The sequence below is a fragment of the Oxyura jamaicensis genome, chromosome 6 (genome assembly GCF_011077185.1).
Source record: "Oxyura jamaicensis isolate SHBP4307 breed ruddy duck chromosome 6, BPBGC_Ojam_1.0, whole genome shotgun sequence".
NCBI classification, from domain to species: domain Eukaryota; kingdom Metazoa; phylum Chordata; class Aves; order Anseriformes; family Anatidae; genus Oxyura; species Oxyura jamaicensis.
Genome location: NC_048898.1, coordinates 13,360,216 through 13,382,422, shown reverse-complemented (window position 1 = coordinate 13,382,422; position 22,207 = coordinate 13,360,216). Strand labels below are relative to the sequence as shown.

Genomic DNA, 22,207 nt, shown 5'->3' with positions numbered 1-22,207 from the left:
CCATTTCAGTCATATTTCTCTGTTTCACACACATTTTAAAAAAATCTTTACTTCCTTTACTGATACTATTCATACATATATATATATATATATATTTTTATGACATAATGAGACAACAAATCTCCCTAAAATTATTCTATATTTTTCCACAGTTAAAAGCCAACACGCCAATGAAGGCAGCACAAAGCTTGCCAATTATAGGCCATAAGCAATAAAAAAAAAATAAACAAAAAAACTTCCTGCAACTCCTACAGGGAGAATACATTACAATAAGAAATCATTAATTGACACGCTGTTGCAATAGATTGCTTAAAGAACCAAAGCTTGCACATACTGAGGTTATAAAGGTTCCTTATACTCAACATTTTTCCATTAATACTGAACAGATGTATCTGACTACACAAGATGGAAGCACATACACATTCTTGAATTATACAAGAAGCTGAGGTAAAGGCCTAGGAAATTGCACTCTTCCTGACTTAATGGATCATTGTTCCTTTATTATTGTAAAGCAACATCCAAAATGCTCTTGATTAGAATATCCTACATTGTCTCTCAGTTTCCTTCATGGAATAAACTCAACCCACATTCCATTACTCTGTTTTATGACATATTCCATTACTATTTTATGCCAAATGGTGATTTTGATACGCCTAGTACTAATACTTCCTTTACTTATTTATCATGTTGCTTACAGAAGTCAGGAAGATGGACAAGGTGATACAGACAATTACTGAACTAAGAGAAAGCCAACTTCATTACACTCATATGGTCTACACACAAACGCTACAAAGACATAATTTCACAAACTTATATGACCACTTGAGCTGCCAAATCTGAAGCATGGTATTTCAAAGGGAAAAATTAGACTGCCCAACTTTCACTTATTTCACAATTATTCTGCGGACAACTCAGTAATGCAGAAACCCCATAGGCTGGAAACAACAAATAACAGGTGGCAGCAATGATTACTAATGTAATAGGCCTGTTCTTGGTTCATAATTTGGTACTTGATGAAATGTGTGTGAAAATTGCACAGAACTCATTGGAAAAAGGATAATGATGCAGAGCAGAGAATAAGTCAACAGCATATATCATGCAGTAAATAATATCACCATTACTATACTGTTACTTTTGCATTGGTTCAGGTGGTCACTAGGAAAGCAAAACACAGTCCAGCACACTTTATGGTATTATTCTACTACTACAACTTATATAAACAGCATAGGACAGTTTTAAAGGCTTATTGAGAAATATGATAATCTCACACACTCCTCTTGCACGAGTTCTCAGTGACATCACCAGACCTCAGATATAATTTTAGACATAGTAACCATAAAAAACTTATATTTTTCATTCCTTCTGACAGGAAAAGAATATATGTTGATATGAGATATTTAACGTAGGACTCAATACTATGAACTTTTATTGCTAAACTAGCTATCTGGAGTGTCAGCTTTGGATTCACCAAGATTAAGCTCAATCTTAACCTAAGTTTTTGGTGCAGGAAGTATACAAAGCACTGTATGCTTCTCAGACTGTAAGCATGTAAAAGTACAAAATCTCTAACGTCAAGCTTTACTGTTTTATGAGGCAGTAAGCACAATATCACAAAACAAGACAAAATATATTAGTTCATGCCTTTTTGGTGCAAAGGGTCCCAAAGGTTTCTTCTGGGATCTTTAGAGATTGGCAAAGTTTTCAGCAGCCTCTGTGCTGCATAAAACCATGCCTGCATTCCCATTCTGAGAAGCACTTTTCCTCAGTTTCCCTAAGGGATCAAATCACCTGAGCTGGCACTGCATGTGCGTGTATTATTGTGCATACAGTCTGATCAGAGGATAATAGCCTTTAATACACGGCAAGATATGATTTCAAGCACTAAGATTCCTGCCCTACCAAATGGATGAATATCCATACATTAATGAATCCAATACATCAGTACATCAATGTAACTAGAATTTTTCAAGAAAGTTCTGATTTTGAAAAGATGTTCAATACCTTTGGTGTTTGTTTTTTGTTTGTTTGTTGTTGTTGTTGTTTTCATCATTAAATTTCACATTTTGAAAATATGGACTAACCAAGGAGAAAATCTACAGAACAGATAGATTAATCAATTACAGAATAAATTTTCATAGGATTGCAAGATTACGGTATAAATGAGGTTGGAAAAGACCTCCAGAGGTCTTCTACTCCAAAAACCTCCCACTAAAAGCAGCTGCATTTGGAACAATAATTCACTCTTTCTATGATTCTCATTCAGTACGGTTTCATACCAATCTGATTCAGTGAAAATAAAACATTTGGCTGTCAAATACACTTGCATTTGAGCATCAGGACTAATTATTTTGGAAGTGTCAGAAGGCATCTGCATCATGTGTTCATTTTAGCACTCTGATTTTGGGTTATTTAGGCATTATCCTTTCTTCCTCTCTTTGCTGTTCTTATATAGTGCAAGACAGCATCCTGAACAATGATTGTAACAAAAAACCCTCCTGGTTTTCAAACTATGTTTTCTGATGAGAGACTAACATTAATTTTTGGTTGGAAACTCCCACAAAGAAATCTCCTTTTACCATAAATTATATTTTTGCTTAGAAGTAGCAGAAATTGAAAACAGATTTCCTATTTGCCCAGAGAGAGTTATTCAGGACATTATCTTAGAAAACTAAGAGACCTTATATTGTTGCAATCTGTCCTGTGTATGATCTGAAGATTTATAGCTTCCTCTGTTTGTGCCAACAATCATTCCCTTTCCATGCACCACCCAGTTTTTGCATGCACCACGAGGTAAAGTAAAGCCAATATATTGGATAGCTTTTGCTTGCAGCTGGAGGTGCTTGGTAGGAAAATACTGTATTAATAATTTTGGTTCAACAGAAATGTCTAACCTCTGTATTTAGGTTTTGTTTATCAAAATCCTCAAAAGTAATACAGCATTCATCTAAATTATTATTTTCTGTTTGTTATTTAAAAATGAAATTTAGAATTTCCCCTATAATATTGAAAACCAAACTTCATTATTTTAGACATTCTCATTGCTGATAAGTATTCAGGAGTACTACTATTTCTGTAAAGTAACAGATGTCAGTGCAACTGCATCAGAAGTGAAATTTGGTTAATATAAGAATGGAAATCCATACTACACAATTGCAATGTTGCAAAAATAATCTTTTACAGAGAATACAAAGTCTATCAGGCTTTTTGTTGTTGTTATCAGGCAATAGTGTCTGACTAATCCGTTCTTCTCCCATATCCATCTTCCTAATGATCATTAATTACCAAATTACCTAATGGTCATTAATTACCAAATACATAAGAAGAGTACACTTATATAAGAAAATTATTCTACCCAGCTGAAATTCTCTACATTATCTTATTTTTTTCCTCTCAAGTACTTCAAGTAATGAAACATCATCTAAAAATAAAATAGCTCCTTGTAACGTAAACAATATTGCTGATATAAGGTCCCTACCCACCACAAATACAAATAGTTTCAGGAAGAAAAAATGAAACAAGCAAAAGCTAAAACATCTAGAATTCCAACATGAGATAATTGAGAACATATGCTTAATCCATGTAAATAGCACTGTAAATGAAAACAGATCCACTGTGAACACGATTCTTCAAAAAGGATCTTTACGTGGTTCTTCCTTCAGAGGACACAAAAAAAAATGTACAAAATGTAAATCTTTTGCCTGTTTATTTTGAAAGTAATTATATCCATTTTATTGGAACAAGTATAAAGAACTTGAAAAACTCACTTTAACTAGTCTGTCATAATAAATCAAAGATAATAAATAGAAAATTCTGTTCATCATTCAGTTGAATACAGTGTTCACTTGTCAAGTAACTAAATGATATATGGCACATATTGATCCAGATGTCTCTATAAAACTATAATATTTATATCAAATATATGTGCTCAGATATCTTTATCATCTTTCTGCTTAGTTTTCTGATTATACCTTCAACTATCAACCATCTCAATTCTTTTTTTGCATACCAGTAGCAGACTGCTGTGGTTGAAATCAACATGTCCTTCTAAAGTCTAAGTGCTGTTTTATCAACAAAGGACAGGTCCCAGTCACTTTGTCTTCCTAACAGAAGTCAATAAATGTCAACATATTCTGTAGATATGATCTTCTTGTTTATCTGTTAGATCAGAATTCTTTAAATATACTAATGTATTATACATTGCTAGCTGCTTGTGCTTTTATGATTTACCCCAATATTAAGATACTATTAATTCAGTTCAATTGACAATTCTACACTTGTGCTTGTGTCTCTCCCCATATTAGTCAAACACATGCCTTATTTTGATATAAACTCCTCTCTCAGACTAATACAGACAGAGTAATAGGTGATGTACAATCATGATTTGATGTTTTTCTCTTTCTTCACGGAAGACTTGATGAAGCTCTAAGGACCACTTATTGCTAATATTGGCTGTAGCCGATGCGTACAATGAGACTTTCAAATAGCCAGAATAATATATTACAAAATTTTAACCGTAAAAAACAAACAACAATAAAAAATCTTGACTATGTATTACATATATGACAAAAGCAAATACTGAGAACCATCCACCTGGAGTGGACACTTCTGGACAAAAGAAAATATATATATATATTAAAAAAAAAAAAAAAAAAAAAACCCCACCAACCTGCATTTTTTTATTTTTTTTTTTTTTTTTTTTTTTTTTCTTCTGATTCTCTTCCCCATCCCACTGGGGAGGAAAGGTGAGCAAACAGATGTGTGGTGATCTGTAAACTCTCTATTCTCTCATAGAAACTATCTATTCTTTCCAACAGGTTCCACGCTCTTCAGACTCTTTCACACATTGTGCGTGAAGAAAAAGGAATTAGTTACTATCAGAAAACACTCAAAAGTGCAAGATATACATTCAGTATAGACTATACTATATAGGTCAGTGGATCATACATCAGATTAAAATAAACAGAAAATCATTAATGTTGCTAATTTAAACGTTACCTCTGATGCAGACGTGAATTTACTGTGTGATCATTATATGTATTAAGAACCAAGAAGAAATCATTTCAATTTCTTAAACTCAAACATGTTAATGGGCGCAACAAATGTACAGCCACATACAAGACCCTGATCAGTTGTGAATTATGACAGCTACAAAACTGTGGCAAGCACACATATATATTCAGATTTCAGTCTCGCTCAATGAATATTGGTGGTATGTCACTGGCAACACTTAAATGCTAGAAAGTGTTTTTCTGAACCACATAGAAATAATACAGAAGAATTCTGTTATGTAGGTTCTTAAATATTTCCTGCCCACCAAAGTGAGATTTGTACTAGAGAAAAGCCTTATAGAGTGCATTTCAGTGACTTTATTCCTGGATAAATGGCACATTCCTTTGTTTAAACTGCATATTACAGTGTGCATCTACGTGCGTTTGCAATAGCATGTTCTCCTAAGTGATTCACTGTGAGCTTCTTTATTTCAGCTTCCTTGCTCAGGTACAGTTAAATGAAATTACCTTGTGTTATTAAGAACTTGTGCACCACTTGTCTATAAAGCAAGTTAAGAAAGAAAAGTTAATATTCTTAGCTTGATGCATGGCTATGAAACTGCCATAACAATAAGAAAGTACAGTAATTTGTTTCTGCTGGGGTCTGGTTTAGATAAGAGGCTTCCTCGAATTCAAAGGATGAAGACTCATTCTTTCATTCAGTCTTGATGGTACTATCATCCCTATCTACAGTACTTTTACTTTCACAAAAATACCACATTAGACACAACACAGCTACATCACCATGAGAAATTAGTGCATAATTTAGTATAAAAAGAAACAGTTAAAACTGTTAAATGTTATTGCATATACAGGAGGTCCATACTAGAAAGCTTGTAATGCAACACAGGAGTAAACCAGATCTCCACTGTTATCATCTCACATGCAAACAAACTTTAATCTGCTACTATAATCACATAAAACTCTAGGCTGTCTTGTACTATTTTGTGCAGCACGTTATCAGACACCAGACACACCCTGTTATTATTTATGAAATTCCTTACATTTTCTTCTGAATTAATTGTTATGCTTCCACCATTATTCTTCAAAGTTGCCTTACGGGTTTTTGGAATGCTCAATAAGCCTTTATAGACAATGCAGAAGATAGCAAAGGCTTTAAAATGTTTGAGCATTTCATTCATGACCAGAGCCAGTGCATTTCTTTCCATTGAAATCACCCCAAAGTGTCATGACTGATTTTCTGCAAGAGCACCTGAGAGGAAACAAAGATGTCATAATTCCTTAAAATTTGCTGATTAATTCACCACTTCTGGCATCTCGTGTTCACTTTCCTGGAATGTCCACACTGAAAATCATGGCTTGTATATTTTGTGGAACATGGTAAATCGGCAAATTTATAGAACAGAGTCAGTCTTTCTTGGGAAAAATTTGGACAGCAACAACTGCTACTTTGATGCCTAACCCAAAAAAGCTTTTTCAAAGTTTAGGCAGAGAGAAGGAAAGAAGTTGAATTTTTTTACACTTTTAACTAGAAGTATAAAATTATTCAGGATTTGAACGTGATTTAAGATCTAGAAGACTCAAAAAAAAAAAAAAAAAAGTCATAATATTGTTATATATCACTTCCCACACTTCCCTTCTTGCTTTCACAAGAATGGATATAGTTTAATAAGTATGGAAAAATGAGGGGAAAAGTCTGTCCTATTAGTTCTATCTGTCAGTCTATTTAACACTCATGAGATTTTCTTTATCACTAAGTGAGACTTCATTTGAAACAGTGGGATTAGAAGAATGGCTAGCAGATGGGAAATAGAGACACCCCTGGGGATCACAACGCAATCCATGTCACATTCTCTTATTACAGTCTCATCCCACTGGAAAATAGTATCTTACATATTGTATCAAATTATTTAATATAATCTAATGTCACTTTCTTTGGAGCTGTGTCTCATTACTGTTGCAAGTGGACCTTTGCCAAAGTATTTGGAAAAGCTTTTTAAAAAAAAGTTATAATTTTTAATCAAATTCAAATGTCTAATGAATCCAAGATGGACTGTCAACTTAAATTATCTGTTTGTCTTTCTGTTTACCATATCTATCTGTCTGCAGTTTTTATTTTTCTCTGTGAAGTTTAGTTATTGAACCCCATATTTCCTTCTGGAAGGAATCTCTAACAGATGATTCTTCCCATTGACATACTGATGATTTGTTAATTTATGGCTTGTAAACTTCAGAAATCTGAAAAAATCTCTGGGAAGCAGAGCAGATCATGAGAGAAGGGAAACAGGAGATTTGAATAGCTTATACAGTAAAGAACTGTGATGGCATTAAAATACAATGTTTAATCTTAAACATTAACTAGAGTAAGGTGTCACGATCATTTAAAACATCTTTTGAAAATTTAACAAAGTTAAGTTTATTTACTATCAGGCCAACAAATAATAATAAAATTCCCTTTCACTGTCTATATTCACGTGAATCCATGTCGCTGCCTCATAAAGAGTTTTCATTGGAGCTGATAGGAACATTGCATACAAAAGGAAAAACATTTTAGCCCATGAAATTAAAAGGTAATAATTAAATGCAGAGGAAATAATGGAAAAACAAACAAACAAAACACATTGTTATCCAGACCCTCTTTCAGTCCATCAGTTTACCAATGTTGTTTACATCTGTTTTCTAGAGCTTTGTGCAGGCTAACTTACAAAAAGCTAATGCCTTCAAATGGAAAATACTTCACAAAATTAAAATCTAGTCTGATCATATGAACACATGAATACAAAAATGAAAAAAATTAGGAACAATCTTGATTCTCAAATAAATGAGTAAATTCAAAAGAATGGCAAATATTAATATCATTAACATTCAAACTGTATATCATTTCAGTTTGTTAGTGATGAAAACAAATGTCAAAACCATCCAACCAAAATATATATATATATATAAAAGCTCCCCTGCTTTTATAAACAAATTATTTTTATATACATATTATTTTCTAAGCTGATGTCTAATCTAGACCTTTGTATAGCTTTTATAATATGGAAATAAATAGATCACATCTTTTCCTTCTCCAACCCACAACTTGTTACATCTAGCTTTTATCTCCAGTATTTTATCTACTAAAAACACTAGTTATTAATGATAATAGTTTTTTCACTAATTTACTGAACATTTACTTTATTTCCTCATCTTCTGCATTAAGCAGATTTTATGTAAGTCTATGTTAATAAGATTCTATGTCCTATAGAATATTGCAGATATTCTTCTCTGTGATGACATTATGCTTAGTGATGAAGCAATTAATAAGAATTTAACTTTCATTATAAGTTTCTGTCTACTTTGTATTTCAAAAGCATTCATCATCTTCAGAAAGCATAAACTTGACTCATTAAGTCTCACAAAAATTCTGTCAGGTAGTTACCAGTCTATTAAAATAAATAGTATTTTTCTATAATACTAAAAGTATTTTATTATATCAGTAAAACACTGGCTAATATATAAAGAATATAACATGCATTATCTGCTTTGCAAAAATTATTTCCACAAAATGTAAAATCATATACTACAGAATTAATCCACAGAAATGGATGGAGAGAGGAAGTAGAAACAGCAGTAGCAACTGATGTGAGCAGTAGTGGCTCATGTGATATAACAGAAACTATGTAGAAACTTAGAAAATTAAGGAGGTTAGTCTATTGTTATCCTAAGATACCTCTTAGGAACATGCAAAAACCAAAATTTTTCAAGTTCTGATTGCTTCTTACGTCTGAATTTCATTTTACGGTTACATCTTAGATATCTTAGATTTTTATTTATTTATTTTAATATCAAAATAATTTTCTGTCTTTGTAATTATAGCCTGGTCTTCTCCATGTCATTTTTATTTAGCGGTGATCCTTGCAAGAAAATATTGTTTTGCGTAAAACTAAACTAACTAAACTTAGAAAACCCTTTTTTTCTTTTCTACTGACTATCTGATTCGGTGTATGAGGGCACAGTAAAACCTTTAGAGAGTCTTCTGATGAACTGATCTGTGCACAGTAGCAAAGCAGCTGCTTAACACTAATCTCATTACCTATTAGGTCTCACCGCTTACAAATCTGAAATTCAAGACAAGGATTATTATCCTTTTGGGTAACTTTATCTATTTTTTTTTTTTCCCATTTGATTGCAATGGTGACAATTAATCATCAAATGATGCCTGTCATCAAGTGTGTATGTATGATCTTGGTCACATTTTATATAGATATGTTGGTATGCATTTTGCCGTATACGCGACAGCAAGTACTGTTGCTGTTTTAACAGATGAAACTTCAGTCAAAGGCTGTAATTGTATTCCTACTTTAGGTTCTGTGAGACCTTAGAAGTCTCATTACAGGAATACATTATTAAGCAGTGATTATAAATCAAATTAAAAATAAAATAAAAAAATCCCTGTGGAATTTTGTAACAAAGTATCTAGTAGATTTAACTAGTGATAATTGCATACAGAGAGAGAAGTATGTTTCTTTATTGTGGGAAATTTATCCTATAGAGTTTATGAGACCTTTGGGGACCTTACTGGCTGAAAAAAAAATAAAATGAAATGTGAGATTAAAATTGCTGGTGTTTTCATTTTTTTTCCTCCCTTTAGGAAGTTACAAATCTTTAGCAAGACTCTCTTTGTAGTAATAAAGCAATCCTTAAAAGATATGAAACCAGATGCTAATTTTAACTACCCATCTAAATTTTAATAATCATATAGACACATGTTATTCCACAGACATATTTCATGAGGACATATTTTATATATAAATACTACAAAGCAGATTCCATATACTTATCTATTTTGGATAAAAAATTAAAACTACACACATTTGCTATTTTAAGAGTTGAAACAATCTCTTTCAACAAAATTTAGCTGCTTTCATTTTCTACATGCATTTATCTGAAAATTTTCTGACATTAGAAATAGAACAACTGTAGTTTCTCATTATGTTTGCTGCCAGAATCTATGCTTGGTTGTTCAACTAAAGACCTTATATTGCTAATTACTACCACATGCCCATGTCCCAAGCAAAGGAAAACTTATTGGTTCTGACAATCCATTCTCTCATCACTGAATTCCAAATGAAAACTTAAATTTTGGCCAAACATAACATTTCATCAATCTTGTTCTACTGACTGCAAAAGCAACATCAAACAGGGATTGTTAATAGCTTTTTACTGTGCAGTTCCCAAGCTTAGATTCTCTGATGAAAGACCCACATGAGCAGAAGACTTATTTTAACTACTTAGTAATTAACATTTGAACCAAAAAACAATGCATAAAGTAAATTGAACATTTTGTATGTTGATGACAGAGCTGAGTTCCAATTGACAAGTTATGTGGGCAGCAGAGGTCTGCAGAGAAAGCACTAATGACAGTGAGCTAAAAACAAACAGATAGTGCACATAAAGACAAAAAGAAAACGTGAGAAATTAAAATGAAGCATGCCCCAAAGCTATTAGGAAGCCTTTGATCTAGAGTTGAGGTTTTCAGGATGTGGGTTTCTGACTAAAGATCAAGTCCAAGTTCAGAGACATCTGAGCAATGCTAGGTACTAGTGACAATGTAAAAGGGGGAAGACTACAACTCTGTATGCAAAATAGTTTTAAAGCCATATTTACATCTGCCGTAACTCTTCTGTAGCTTCAAAACCAAAAATGTAAATTCTCCATTTGAAAAACCTCTCTTGAGAAAACAGGTATGAATAGAAGTATGAAGCTGAGTAGGCCTCTGTTACAAATAAACATTTTGGAAAATTAATGACGCTTCTTTTAGAAATACAGTGCAAGTTTCCAACATTAGTGTTTGCCAGGAAAACAGACAAACAAACAAACAAAAAAAACTTTAGACATTTGAGGGTAGCTTAAAAATATAATTATTGAAGTTGTCATTTATATGCCTATTATTCATTAAACAGTATTATAATATATAACAAACAAACAAACAAAAATGATCTATCTATCTACTTGGCAATGTAAATCAGAACTCTTGAATTAGCTCTGTGGGGCATTTGCAGTCTTTCTGCTCCACAAAGAGGAAAAAGAATTTACTAACCATAATACACATCTATGAAATGATGCATAGGTGATGATTTGAAAGGAACAAGGTGAAAAAAATATCTGCTTGAAGTACAGAGAGGGACAATTAATTAGATATGTTTCTTGGAGATCTTTCCTATTGTTCTATGGAAGGGATTTTATATAACTTGTTGTTCAGGACAAATGTATCTCTACCAGTGAATTTCATAATGATATGTAATGACACAGAGGATGGCAATGTTAATGGTGATATAAAGAAGAAAATAATATACCTACAAGTACATCTAGTTCATTAAAGGCTATACACCATCAGATCTAGATGCTGGGAATGCCAGAAAGAGCTAGTTTTAACTTGGTAAAGAAACAGGCTTTCAAAAGAAATGTAATGAACTAATGTGATCTAATAAAAGCTAGCTGTTGCTACAAGCCAAAAATATTACTTTTTTTTTTTTTTTTCTCATACTTCATTGATACTGAGACTACTACTTTCTCGTCTTAAGATAGACTTTACAAGGTTAGTGGAAGAGAATCACTTTAAAAACCTCTCGTCATAGATGCTAAAACTATGATTTTGTGCAATATGCATTTGCAGTTAATAGTTGGTGCATGAAATCTGAATCTGTTTTCTGAATATTTTTCTTATTGACAGATTTCTTATTGAAGATTTTTCATATTGAAACAGTACTATTACTGAGTTATTTGAGTTATTATTATTTGACAGAGTTATGGAATAACTTGAACAACATAAATGTCTTATTTTACAAAACAGCAGACTGGAGTTTTGTAGTCTGAGTGATATCCAGGTTCTCTTGAAGCAGGGCCAAAATGTTGTGACTTGTACCATAGCATAGCCCAGGTCTCTATAGTGTGACAATTCTCCAGTGGTAACATCTGATGTCAAGTAATACAGCCTTTTAAGCTGTAAGTCAGCTATTACCACCTTCAGGGGCTGTTCAAAGTCACACAACCACACCTGGTCTTTTTTGACTTACTTTCTGCCTCGAGTTGAGTTAAAAGTCCCGCCGTATTTCTTCCGATTAAGGATGAGAGCAGCAATTTCTGGCACGTAGCGAGCAAACATTGCCTACATGCATGAAACAAAAAACAAAAAACAAACAAAAAAAAAAGAAAATGGCATGCAGAGAGTGTTCTACTGCAGCAGAGGCAGCAGAGCCTCTTGGGATACTTACTTTCTTCCACTAACCGCACTATAGGAACCACCATATTTCTTGCGGTTTCCTATTAACTCTATGATTTCAGGGACGTAGCTGGCAAACATGGCCTAAGAAGAAGATAGGAGACAGAAGAAAAGACTAAAAAGAGAGGCCAAAGAAAGGGGGATGATGAATATTTTCAGAAGATATATATCTTTAAGATCTGAAAATGCAAAAGAATTAGATCTGGGAAGGTGTTTAAAAAGAAAATTTTAAAAATGTAAAAGTTCTTATCAAACAAAACATGAGGGTTCAATGTAAAAGTTGATCTTGGAGAAGTTGTATACTTTATAAATTAAGAAAATGGTCAAAAGAGGAAAAAAGGGGTTCACAAAACAAAACGAACAAAATGAATTCAAACTGCTATCTAATCATTACTGTACGTAACTGTATATTTAATTCTTCCTGTAAAGGGAGGGGAAAAAAAACATCCATCTCCACTGAAAAAAAAAAAAAAAAAAAAAAAGCATTACTATAACGGTTGCATTTCTGTTTTAAAGACAGACTTTCCCCTGTGATTAGGATTTAAACAAAGACAAAAAGATGTAGTCAGGGTCGATCCCCCTGCTGAGAAACAAAACAGTCAGCACCACCCCCCAAAAAAAAAATAGGAAAAAAAAAGTTCATGTTTTTTAAAAGGATTGGAATAACATATGATAGGGAAAAAAAAAAAAAAAAAAAGGTTTTAAGGAGAAAAAAAATATTCTGCCATGTTTTGTCCAACAAACATCTTCCTTGTGGCTGGATACTTCGAAGAGCTACTGCCAGTTGGCATGGTCTCTCTCTTCATATGTCAATAAACATAGATGGGAATACGTATATATATATTTGTGTGTCTGACATACATGACATTCATAACATCAATTATATACATATCACCTTTGTAAGATGTATGTATATATGAAATCAATATATGAGTAAAATAACAATACACGTGTATGTATGTGAATTAATATATATTGTTAGTCATCTCTAAAGCACTTACCTTGCACTGTATGAATAGTAAAATAAACCTTGCTGTTTTAGAGAGAAACATTGCAACAGGCCCATAATATTATTAATATTGATATATAATAGAAAAGTTGACACAAGACAAGTAGCAACTTTGGTGCTATGTATATACAGGACAAAGAACACCAGAATTTGCTGATATAAAAGGATACTGGTTATGTCCATGCTTTGTATGATAAACTGTGAATTAAAATTGTGCTACATGACATGAAAGAATGTTTGAAATTAAAGAGAACGTGGTTTGCCATCATCAGGATCAGGCAAGCTGCTCTTTAAGGCAGTCCAAAGCCACAGTGTTTGTTGGAATTCTGGGAAGGAACACAGAAGGGTGGGTAGACTTCTGAAACCGCAAAGTGCCTTTAAGTAACAACAGCATCCTCAAAAAATGCCCCTACACTCAGTCACTGGAAAGTAGAAAACTAGGAAGAAGTTTATAAGTGGAAATGCTAAAGCACTTGATGTATTCATATGCATTATGCATTTAAATGAGACAATAACAATTGTGACTCCACTAACTGACAAGTTCTGCCAAATATTAAAATACAGAAAAAATATGGTGTGCATTAAACTTATTTAAGAGTTTAATAATTAATTTTAATTTACTATGCCAGATATTATTTCTTCAATTATACGCTGAGATATACAAGGTCAAGTTTTAAGGTAAAAGGAATAAATGATAAGTAATAAAATTATTATTTTACCAGTCCTCCAAGGATGAAGAAGACCATGAAAAGGCGACCAAGGGTTGTTTTTGCATAAACATCTCCATAACCAACAGTGGACATTGTAACCATCAGTAAATAAACACATTCCCAATATGTTAGCTGTTGATTATTTTGGAAATTTTCCCATGGATCCCCTGAGTTCTCCACCTAAAACGTACAAGATAATATATAATTAATAATTAAAGAAGTAACAAAAATTAACTCTATTGATAAAGAAATATATGTCAGCATGTAATATAAACTCTGGATCCTTTCCTGTGATTTATTTTGAAGAAACAGAGAACCTAAGCCTGTCCTTATTATAGCCTTACAGTTCTTTTGCCAATATGTGTAGTCTTGCCACTCATACTATTTATGGAAAACATTTTTTTTCCAATCACTACTAAATAAAATAAATTATTTAAAAAGAACAATAGAGTTCATTTCATACCAGTTTGTTCAGATATTTTCCAGTCTATATTATTTCTAATGCAATCATACTGCTTAATGTTTTTGTTTTCAAACATGCAGTTGTTAATAGCATTAGTGACATACTAAGTTTCATGATGCACTACCTCACTTCCATTTTTCCAATTGTTATTGGAAAGCTATTGTATGTGACAAAGGTAAGTTATAAATTTATCAGTGGGAAAGGAGTATACACTCTATAACTTCTATTAAAATTTGTTCCACAGTAGGAAGCCTGGAGAGTTAAATGCCAAACATTTCTCCCTGGTAAGCATTGATAGGACATTTGTGAATGGCACAAAGCAGTGCCAGGTGAATTTTCAGGCTACACGCTAGAAAAATATATTTACAATGAGGGTGGTCAAACACACACAAACATAGGCTTCCTAGCAAGACAGTTGATGCCCCATGCCTGTCAATGTTCAGATGGTATTTAGATAATGTCCTTAATAATATGCTTTAACTTTTGGTTAGCTCTGAAGTGGCCAGCGAGCTTGACTTGATGTTTCTAAGTCTCTTCCAACTGAACTATTTTATTCTATTCTAAATGACTTCTGGGATAACTAGAAGATAAACAACTGAATTTAATGTTATATAGGTGAACATAGCACAAGGTAATTCAAGTGAAGTTAATTAAATTACTGTAGATTATACCCATATCATCATATTATAGTATTACTCCAAAACCATTCCAGAATAACTCATTACTACTAGCACCTCAAAATTTTTCTTATTCTAAGTTGGTCTTAAAATGTCCTTAGTGTACAAATACTTCAAATACTTAAATATGTTTAATTACAATGATTAAATAATTTAGGAAAAGCTATTTGTTTTAAATGCATACTATTGACATATACCTTTCATATAAAAGAATATTAAAATTTATGAAAACATACATAATTCTATACTAAGTATTTTACATTTTTTCAGGTATTTTTAAGTGCAGAATTAGAATTTATGAAAAAAAAAAATGTATTTAGTGAAAGATGCATCCAAAGAGACTGAATGAAATTTAAGATTAAATAAATAAATAAATAAATAAAATTGATGAAAGGCATGCTACCCCGAAAGTTTGTAATCCTGTTACCCCTTGTGGAAATACAGTTTTATTTATTTATTTATTTTATTTTTCCTGGTACAACCATTGATTTACCAGGACCTCAACTCAGGCTCTTGCCAACTCATTCCAGGAAGCACTTTCAGGTAGTTACTTAGGAAACATTGCCACCTACTGGTAAATTGCAATCGTTCAAGAAGTTGCATCAATTCAAGCCTCATACTTAACTATTGCTGAACCCAAATATATAGCTCAAATAGAAGGTGATCCATGAAAAAAAGACAAAGAAATATTTTGAAACATACTTACCAAATGTATGAACCCAGCTGCTGTCAGCCATGTGCTGATAAATATAGAGCACAGATTCACGAGCTTGATGGAATTACTGTGGAGGGAAAAAAAAAAAAAAAAAAAAAAGGTAGCATATACTGAAATTTATCACTCATTTTTACTATGTACTTGCATGTGACTATATATTTTAGACTGAAAGATTCTCATGATGATTTCTGAACAGAACCAGGCTCCCTAAAAAAAAAAACACTTAATCAATGGGTTATGCAAAACATCTATTATTTTTGTCTTTGCAAAGACCACATTTGTGTAATTTAGATGGTTTAAAAGAGCTAACAAATGGATTGAAAGGGAAACAAACTAGAAAAATTCAAATGGATTTGAGAGCAGAAGGACAAATAGAAACCTTAGCTACATCTGGACTCCTAACAAGATAAAATAAAAAAGAAACCTTCCAGAGAAACGAAACAAACTCTTTTTAGTTCCACTGATTAGTATATGCCCTACTGTAATCAGAATTGATTTTGAAGCAAGGACCTCACTCTGAGTTCAGCAGGAAAATGCCATAGTTAACAGCCTCTGGATGAGGTATAGGTAAAGCTTTATCCTTCTGTTCTTACAAAAATCACTATGTTTTGAAAAGCTAGGAAGGATATTCAATATATATGCAATGAACTGAAGTTCATGTATTATTATGCCTAAATGATCTTAACCATTCATGGAATTGTATTGAAAGCAGCTGTCCTTTGTTTTTGAAAACACATCTAAGATAGAGAGAAGCCTCAGAAAAAATCCCTATTATTCCCAAAACACTATGTTCCAAAAGAAGAAAAATAGGGAAAAACTCACTATCAATGTTTAACACTATCATACATTAATTTCTAAACAAAGTTGAGAAATGAACTTTGGAAATAAAGCAGACATTAGCTCCACTGGAGATATTTTTTAAGAATTACAGCTGATGAAGGTGGCATCTGTAGGGACTAGGAAAGATGCATAGTTGCTGTAATGATTATTGTATTCAAAATTACGATGCTATAACTTCAGTTTTGCAATTAATTAATTTTCATGCACATCAAAACATTCTTTGTTTCACTTTCTGAAGGTATGGTTGATTAATATTCATATTTTGTTGATGATCGCATTCAATCATAGCATAAGACTCTAACCCATATGTTCCAAGATTAAACAAAATGATAAATATCATGCTGATGCAAAGCTCCATTATGAATGGCTAAATATCATCCTTCACCTGAATTTAGGCCAGGAGAAACTCCTGATGCAATAATGTGTCAGCTGGTCTCCACATTTTACTGTAATACAAGGAAATGCTAGCAGCCATTAAAAATAACTATTTACATAACTTGTCTGATCCATTTTAATTTTGCAAGTTTATTAAGAATTGCACCTTCTCTGTCCTCTATGAAATACTCCTGTTTCTACCACAGTCTAAATATAGATGAAGGATTAGTCACAAACATTTTCCTGCTCTTTAAGCTCTTCCCAACATCTGTGCAAAATCCCTTACTGTGAGTCCTAAGTCCCTGTAGTTTTGTTGAAAAATATTAGAAAACAGTGGAGGAGAGAAAATTTCAACTCAACAACACACAATTCCTTATATTTCATAAACATGGGAACTAAAATATATATATATATATATATATATATATATATATGAGTAAGATTCACTTCATTTCAAACTAGGAAAACAAATAGATAATAGGCAGAGTACTGTTTCTTACTAGACCACTGTCAACCTTTGCTTTTTTCATATAGATTCTTTTCAAATATAATTGATAATTTTTAAGATATTATCATAATTATCACTACTTTGCTAGTCTTCTCACTGCCTCTGTTTTTGCAGTGTTTAACTTCTTACTTTGGACACTAGTATTTCGTATGGCCCTTCTTGTCTATTGAGTGGCTGAGATGTGTTCCTTTAATCCTCATATCCCAATCAGTAACCAGTAGTAATTTGCATTTAAAGTAAAATCTTTTATTTAATGAAGGAAATAGGACAAGGAGGACAGAGCTTCTTCTCTAATTGCACCAAATATTAAAAACATAGCAGTGCCCTTCATACCCTATGAGTTTTTTGTCCTGTCAGTAGTTATTTTTTATTAGTTTCAAGCACACAAAAATGCCTTTAGATTAATTATTCCCACATTTTTCATATTAACACATCTCACCTTAAACAAAGAACTACCTTCTTTTCTTTTTTTGCATAATTTTATATAGATGCTCATTTCTTTCTTTAATATCATTTCAGAGCTAGTAATGATATACAGAATTTGATATTTTAGTTCAACAGTTCAAATTCTGTCATTAGTCCCTTGATTTTATATACATAAATTTATATACATAAATTATCTATGATGTTGAAAAATTCATTGAAAATTAGAAATTGATTGCAAGAATAGGTGAAATTTCTTTTTCTTCCTTTTTTTTTTTAACTGAGCATAATTTGAGATTTTTTTATATATATATATGTTTTTTTTAACTCGACAAAACAATGTTGCAGTAGCTGGTCAAAAGTATGAAATACAAAATAAGAGTTTAAGGTAACAATAAGATTTTGTGGCTACTGTAATTGAAACTGCTGAATTTTAGATAAGTAAATTTTATTTAAGCAAAAAAAAAAATAATGAGGGCAATTGCTTAAATGTTCTATCTCTTGAAAAACTACTAAAGATTGTCCACTTGCAAAAAGTGCTTTTTTGCTTCCCTGAAAGATTAATAATGCAGAAATAGGCCAAGAAAATAGTATTTTGGTACTGTAACAGCATATTCACATATCTCAGACCATCTCTGCTAAATTGGTTTTATTTATGGCGGTAGTTTAGAATATGCTGAAAAAAAAAAAAAATCTTATTTAAATTTATCAGTAGTAGTAACAAACTCTTTTTTTTTTTTTTTTTTTTACTTTCTGCAAGTCAAATCCATGTAAAATAAATAAAAAAAGAAGGCACTAACATGTCAGATGTAACTAAAAACTTTTTCTAAAATTAATAGAATCTTTGTCCATTTGTTGTAGTTTGACTCATCCACTTTACAAAATGCTGCTTTGTGAACATCAATAGCAATCCCAATTATTAAGTTCATTTCGGGCTTATTAAGTGAGATACACATGAGAGCAGATGATGCTGTGTTCTATTGAAGAACTAGGAACAGGGAGAGACATAAAAAAATGTTTTGAGACACTGGCTGCTGATGAACTGCTGAGGGTTTTATCGGCTGAGTAAACTGAAACAGTCACATCAGAAAGTTCTGCCTTACAAACTTTCTAATAGTCAGCATTTGGGTTTTACAGATACTTGGGCATTCTGCTAAGATAATTACAGAGATGATAACTAATCTAAGAGTTAATTTTGAATGAACAGGTCAATTTTGAATAAGTGTGCTCTGAATAAACCAAACCTAATTAATATGTTATCCCTTCATTTATGAATCTGGAGTTTTACAAATCTACCACATTTGAAAGGGACTTTTAGCCTTTATCCAAAACTCTGAGCTTTTGGGACTTTTCTATTGATTGCTATGTCTTCTGTTGAGATTGTTCAGTGTGTTGCAAACTTATTGGATAGTCTGTGCTCCTGTACATATTAATCCCTTTCCTTACCAGACCTGTAACATTCTAAGCTACCAGGCTCTATCCTGTATGTTTATTATTTTCTCTACTTGACAACAGCTGGATTTCACATAGCTGAAGAGAGAGTCTGACAGTTCCAGAGCACAGGAAATAATTTTAAGATTCAGGAATGAAGAAACAGCTGTGTACCACGATTGCCCACAAAATTGAAGGATCTATTTGCCCATGACTACTAATTAGCGTAGCATGTAGACAGCTATTTGCATATTAAATCCTCACAAATGAATCTCAACTGGTAGAGAGAGCATAGGAGTTCAGAATGGAACTGAGTTTACAGTACCTGCTGGAAGTTAGGTTCAATACTTCAGATGGAGTAATTTAGAAAATGATGAAAGGCCAAGCATCTACTACTGTGAGGCATGGGAAGGTTCCTTTTTTGCTGCTCAAAATGATCTTTTGTTCAAAGCTGTGCTTTTTTGTACACAACTATCACATATTAATGGCTCAAAGAATCAGTGAAAACCAGAAAGTTAACTGGGGAAATATAAAATATTATTTGAAAGGAATGCTAACAACAATAAGCACAAAGTAAAGACAGATGAGTGTAAAATAATGATTATTATTCTAATTTTTCTTTTAGCTGTGTTCCATTGTTTGAATTTCGATTTCTGTTTTGGCAAGGCAGTGGAATACTGAATGATAATGTGAAAAGAAATAATATCTAATCAATGAAGAGCTCTGTAATTCATTCAACTTTTAGTTTATCTGCATTCAGTCTACGTCAGATATACCAAGTAAAACTTTCTACAGATAACATGGAAAAAGATGCTTACACTGGTAAATCATTCATCAGCAAAATAAAAGTTTTAAAGAACAGATAATGAGTAGGTGTCTTTTCTTTATTTATTTTAATTTTTTTTCCCCAGAAAAGAAAATAATTCCTAGGACCACAAACAAAAGCCATTTCTGTTCTGCCATCAATACTCAATACATAAGGAAATGTCTTACCTTGTTTTAAGGATATTCAGAAACTGCAATATTTCTGAAAACTGTATCAGTCTAAGGGCTCTTAAAAATCTTAAACCTGTATTAAAGAAAGAAAAAAAAAAAGAGTCTAGTAAAGAAAGTAAAGAATAATCCATATTGTAACAGCATTTCACTTCCAATGACAGTGACCAGTGAAATCAACAAAAGTAGCATACAAAATGTCAAGTACCTTTGAAGTGTTCTTCCATATTTAACAGTTCCAAGATTCTAACCATGACTTTTTCAAATTGTTTTAAACTTAATTCTTTAACTGCTAAAGTATCCTACCAGAAAGCCTTAGTTTAGCCATGGGAGGCTTATATAGGCTGAAAACTAAGGGGAAAAATACCCCACTGATGTTCTGCTGGTAGTTCTAGTACGCATAACTTTCTCTTCCAGACTGCCAAAGACACAAACATATCATAAACTTCTCATTCCTCCAACCTCCCACATCACTTTGTGAAAAATAAGAGATTATGGGCAAGAGATCTGATAACCCAGATAAACTAGACTGTGGATATGCCTGATTAAATTGGTAAATCTTAATGACGTAAAATCTTTTATTGTAATAATGGTCCCTATCTCCACCTCAATTTCCAAAAATTCAGCCAGACGAACAGGCAGAGCATACACTCTCTCCTAAAAATTAAAATCTCCTATATAATTCTGCACAGTAATAGATTACACTCTATTTAAAGTAGCAATTTTTACAAAGAAATAGCATTTTGTGTTGAAATCAGGTTGCCTGAATAAGCAATTCCCAGGGAACTGAAAAGCCAGTGAAAGGCAGTATGCAAGAAAAAATAGTATAAAGGATTAAGGGCTTAAATTATTAAGAGAGACTTAAACCAATAGGAAATTGTTTGCAGATCTTTGGCATATGAATAAAGGTACATAGCATACTCTACACAGGCACAACTTTAAAAAAAAAAAAAAAAAAAAAGGCTTTGAGGAAAAATTTTTAGTAGACAGTGCAGCCAAGAGTTACAAAAAAAATTGTGTAATATATTAGGTTAGATATTAGGAAGAACTTCTTTACCGAAAGGGTTGTTAGGCACTGGAATAGGCTGCCCAGGGAAGTGGTTGAGTCACCATCCCTGGAGGTCTTTAAAAGACGTTTAGATGTAGAGCTTCGGGATATGGTTTAGTGGAAGATTTGTTAGCGTTAGGTCAGAGGTTGGACTCGGTGATCTTGGAGGTCTCTTCCAACCTAGACTATTCTGTGATTCTGTGATATTACTGTGGATGTTACAGTTGTGTTCAAGGTTGCTTCATCTCATACATCCTCTTTACTGACACATTTCACCTACTTCCAATGCTATAAAACACTTTTTTCTTTCCAGAAATTTAAGGAAAGGGTGGTCCTGGCAAACATATTAACTTGGGCACAACCTTCCTCTTCTCAACGTACAGAGGTTCCCCTCAAGAACAAAGATGCATGTGATGAGATGTATGTTAAATCGAGGCTTTCTCTCCACAATACTCTACAAAAGTTGCTAAATTTATTTTATTTTTTACTCTTGGTAATGAGACAGGGAACAAGATAAAGGATGTTGATTCTGTAGGTCTTAGCTAGCTAGTATGTTAACAACCCCAAAGATAAGGGAGTAAAAGACTGTATGCATAGAACCAGAAAGAACTGGCTTGACTGCTGAAGTCCATCCTCAAAGGAAGGGTCAGGAATTTAGAAGACTCCTGGTCTTCATCAAATGACCACCAGAGTACACCAGATGACTACCCAAGGACTCCAGTATGAATGCGAATAGGTGTGT

At 32.7% G+C, this 22,207-nt stretch overlaps 1 protein-coding gene across 43 annotated transcripts in view; it reads right to left on the bottom strand.

The window, feature by feature from the left end:
• KCNMA1 (potassium calcium-activated channel subfamily M alpha 1) overlaps positions 1–22,207 on the bottom strand; it is a 464,377-nt gene that overhangs the window by 142,035 nt on the left and 300,135 nt on the right. For 41 of the 43 annotated variants that reach the window (XM_035330303.1, XM_035330310.1, XM_035330316.1 and 38 more), the window contains 4 exons: positions 20,418–20,493; positions 15,839–15,914; positions 14,002–14,172; positions 12,266–12,357 (listed from right to left, as the gene is read on the bottom strand). In XM_035330303.1, coding sequence (XP_035186194.1) covers positions 12,266–12,357; positions 14,002–14,172; positions 15,839–15,914; positions 20,418–20,493 — 415 coding nt within the window. Of the gene's footprint in view, positions 1–12,067; positions 12,160–12,265; positions 12,358–14,001; positions 14,173–15,838; positions 15,915–20,417; positions 20,494–22,207 lie in introns of all 43 variants that reach the window. The other 2 variants (XM_035330347.1, XM_035330349.1) reach the window with 2 other exon arrangements.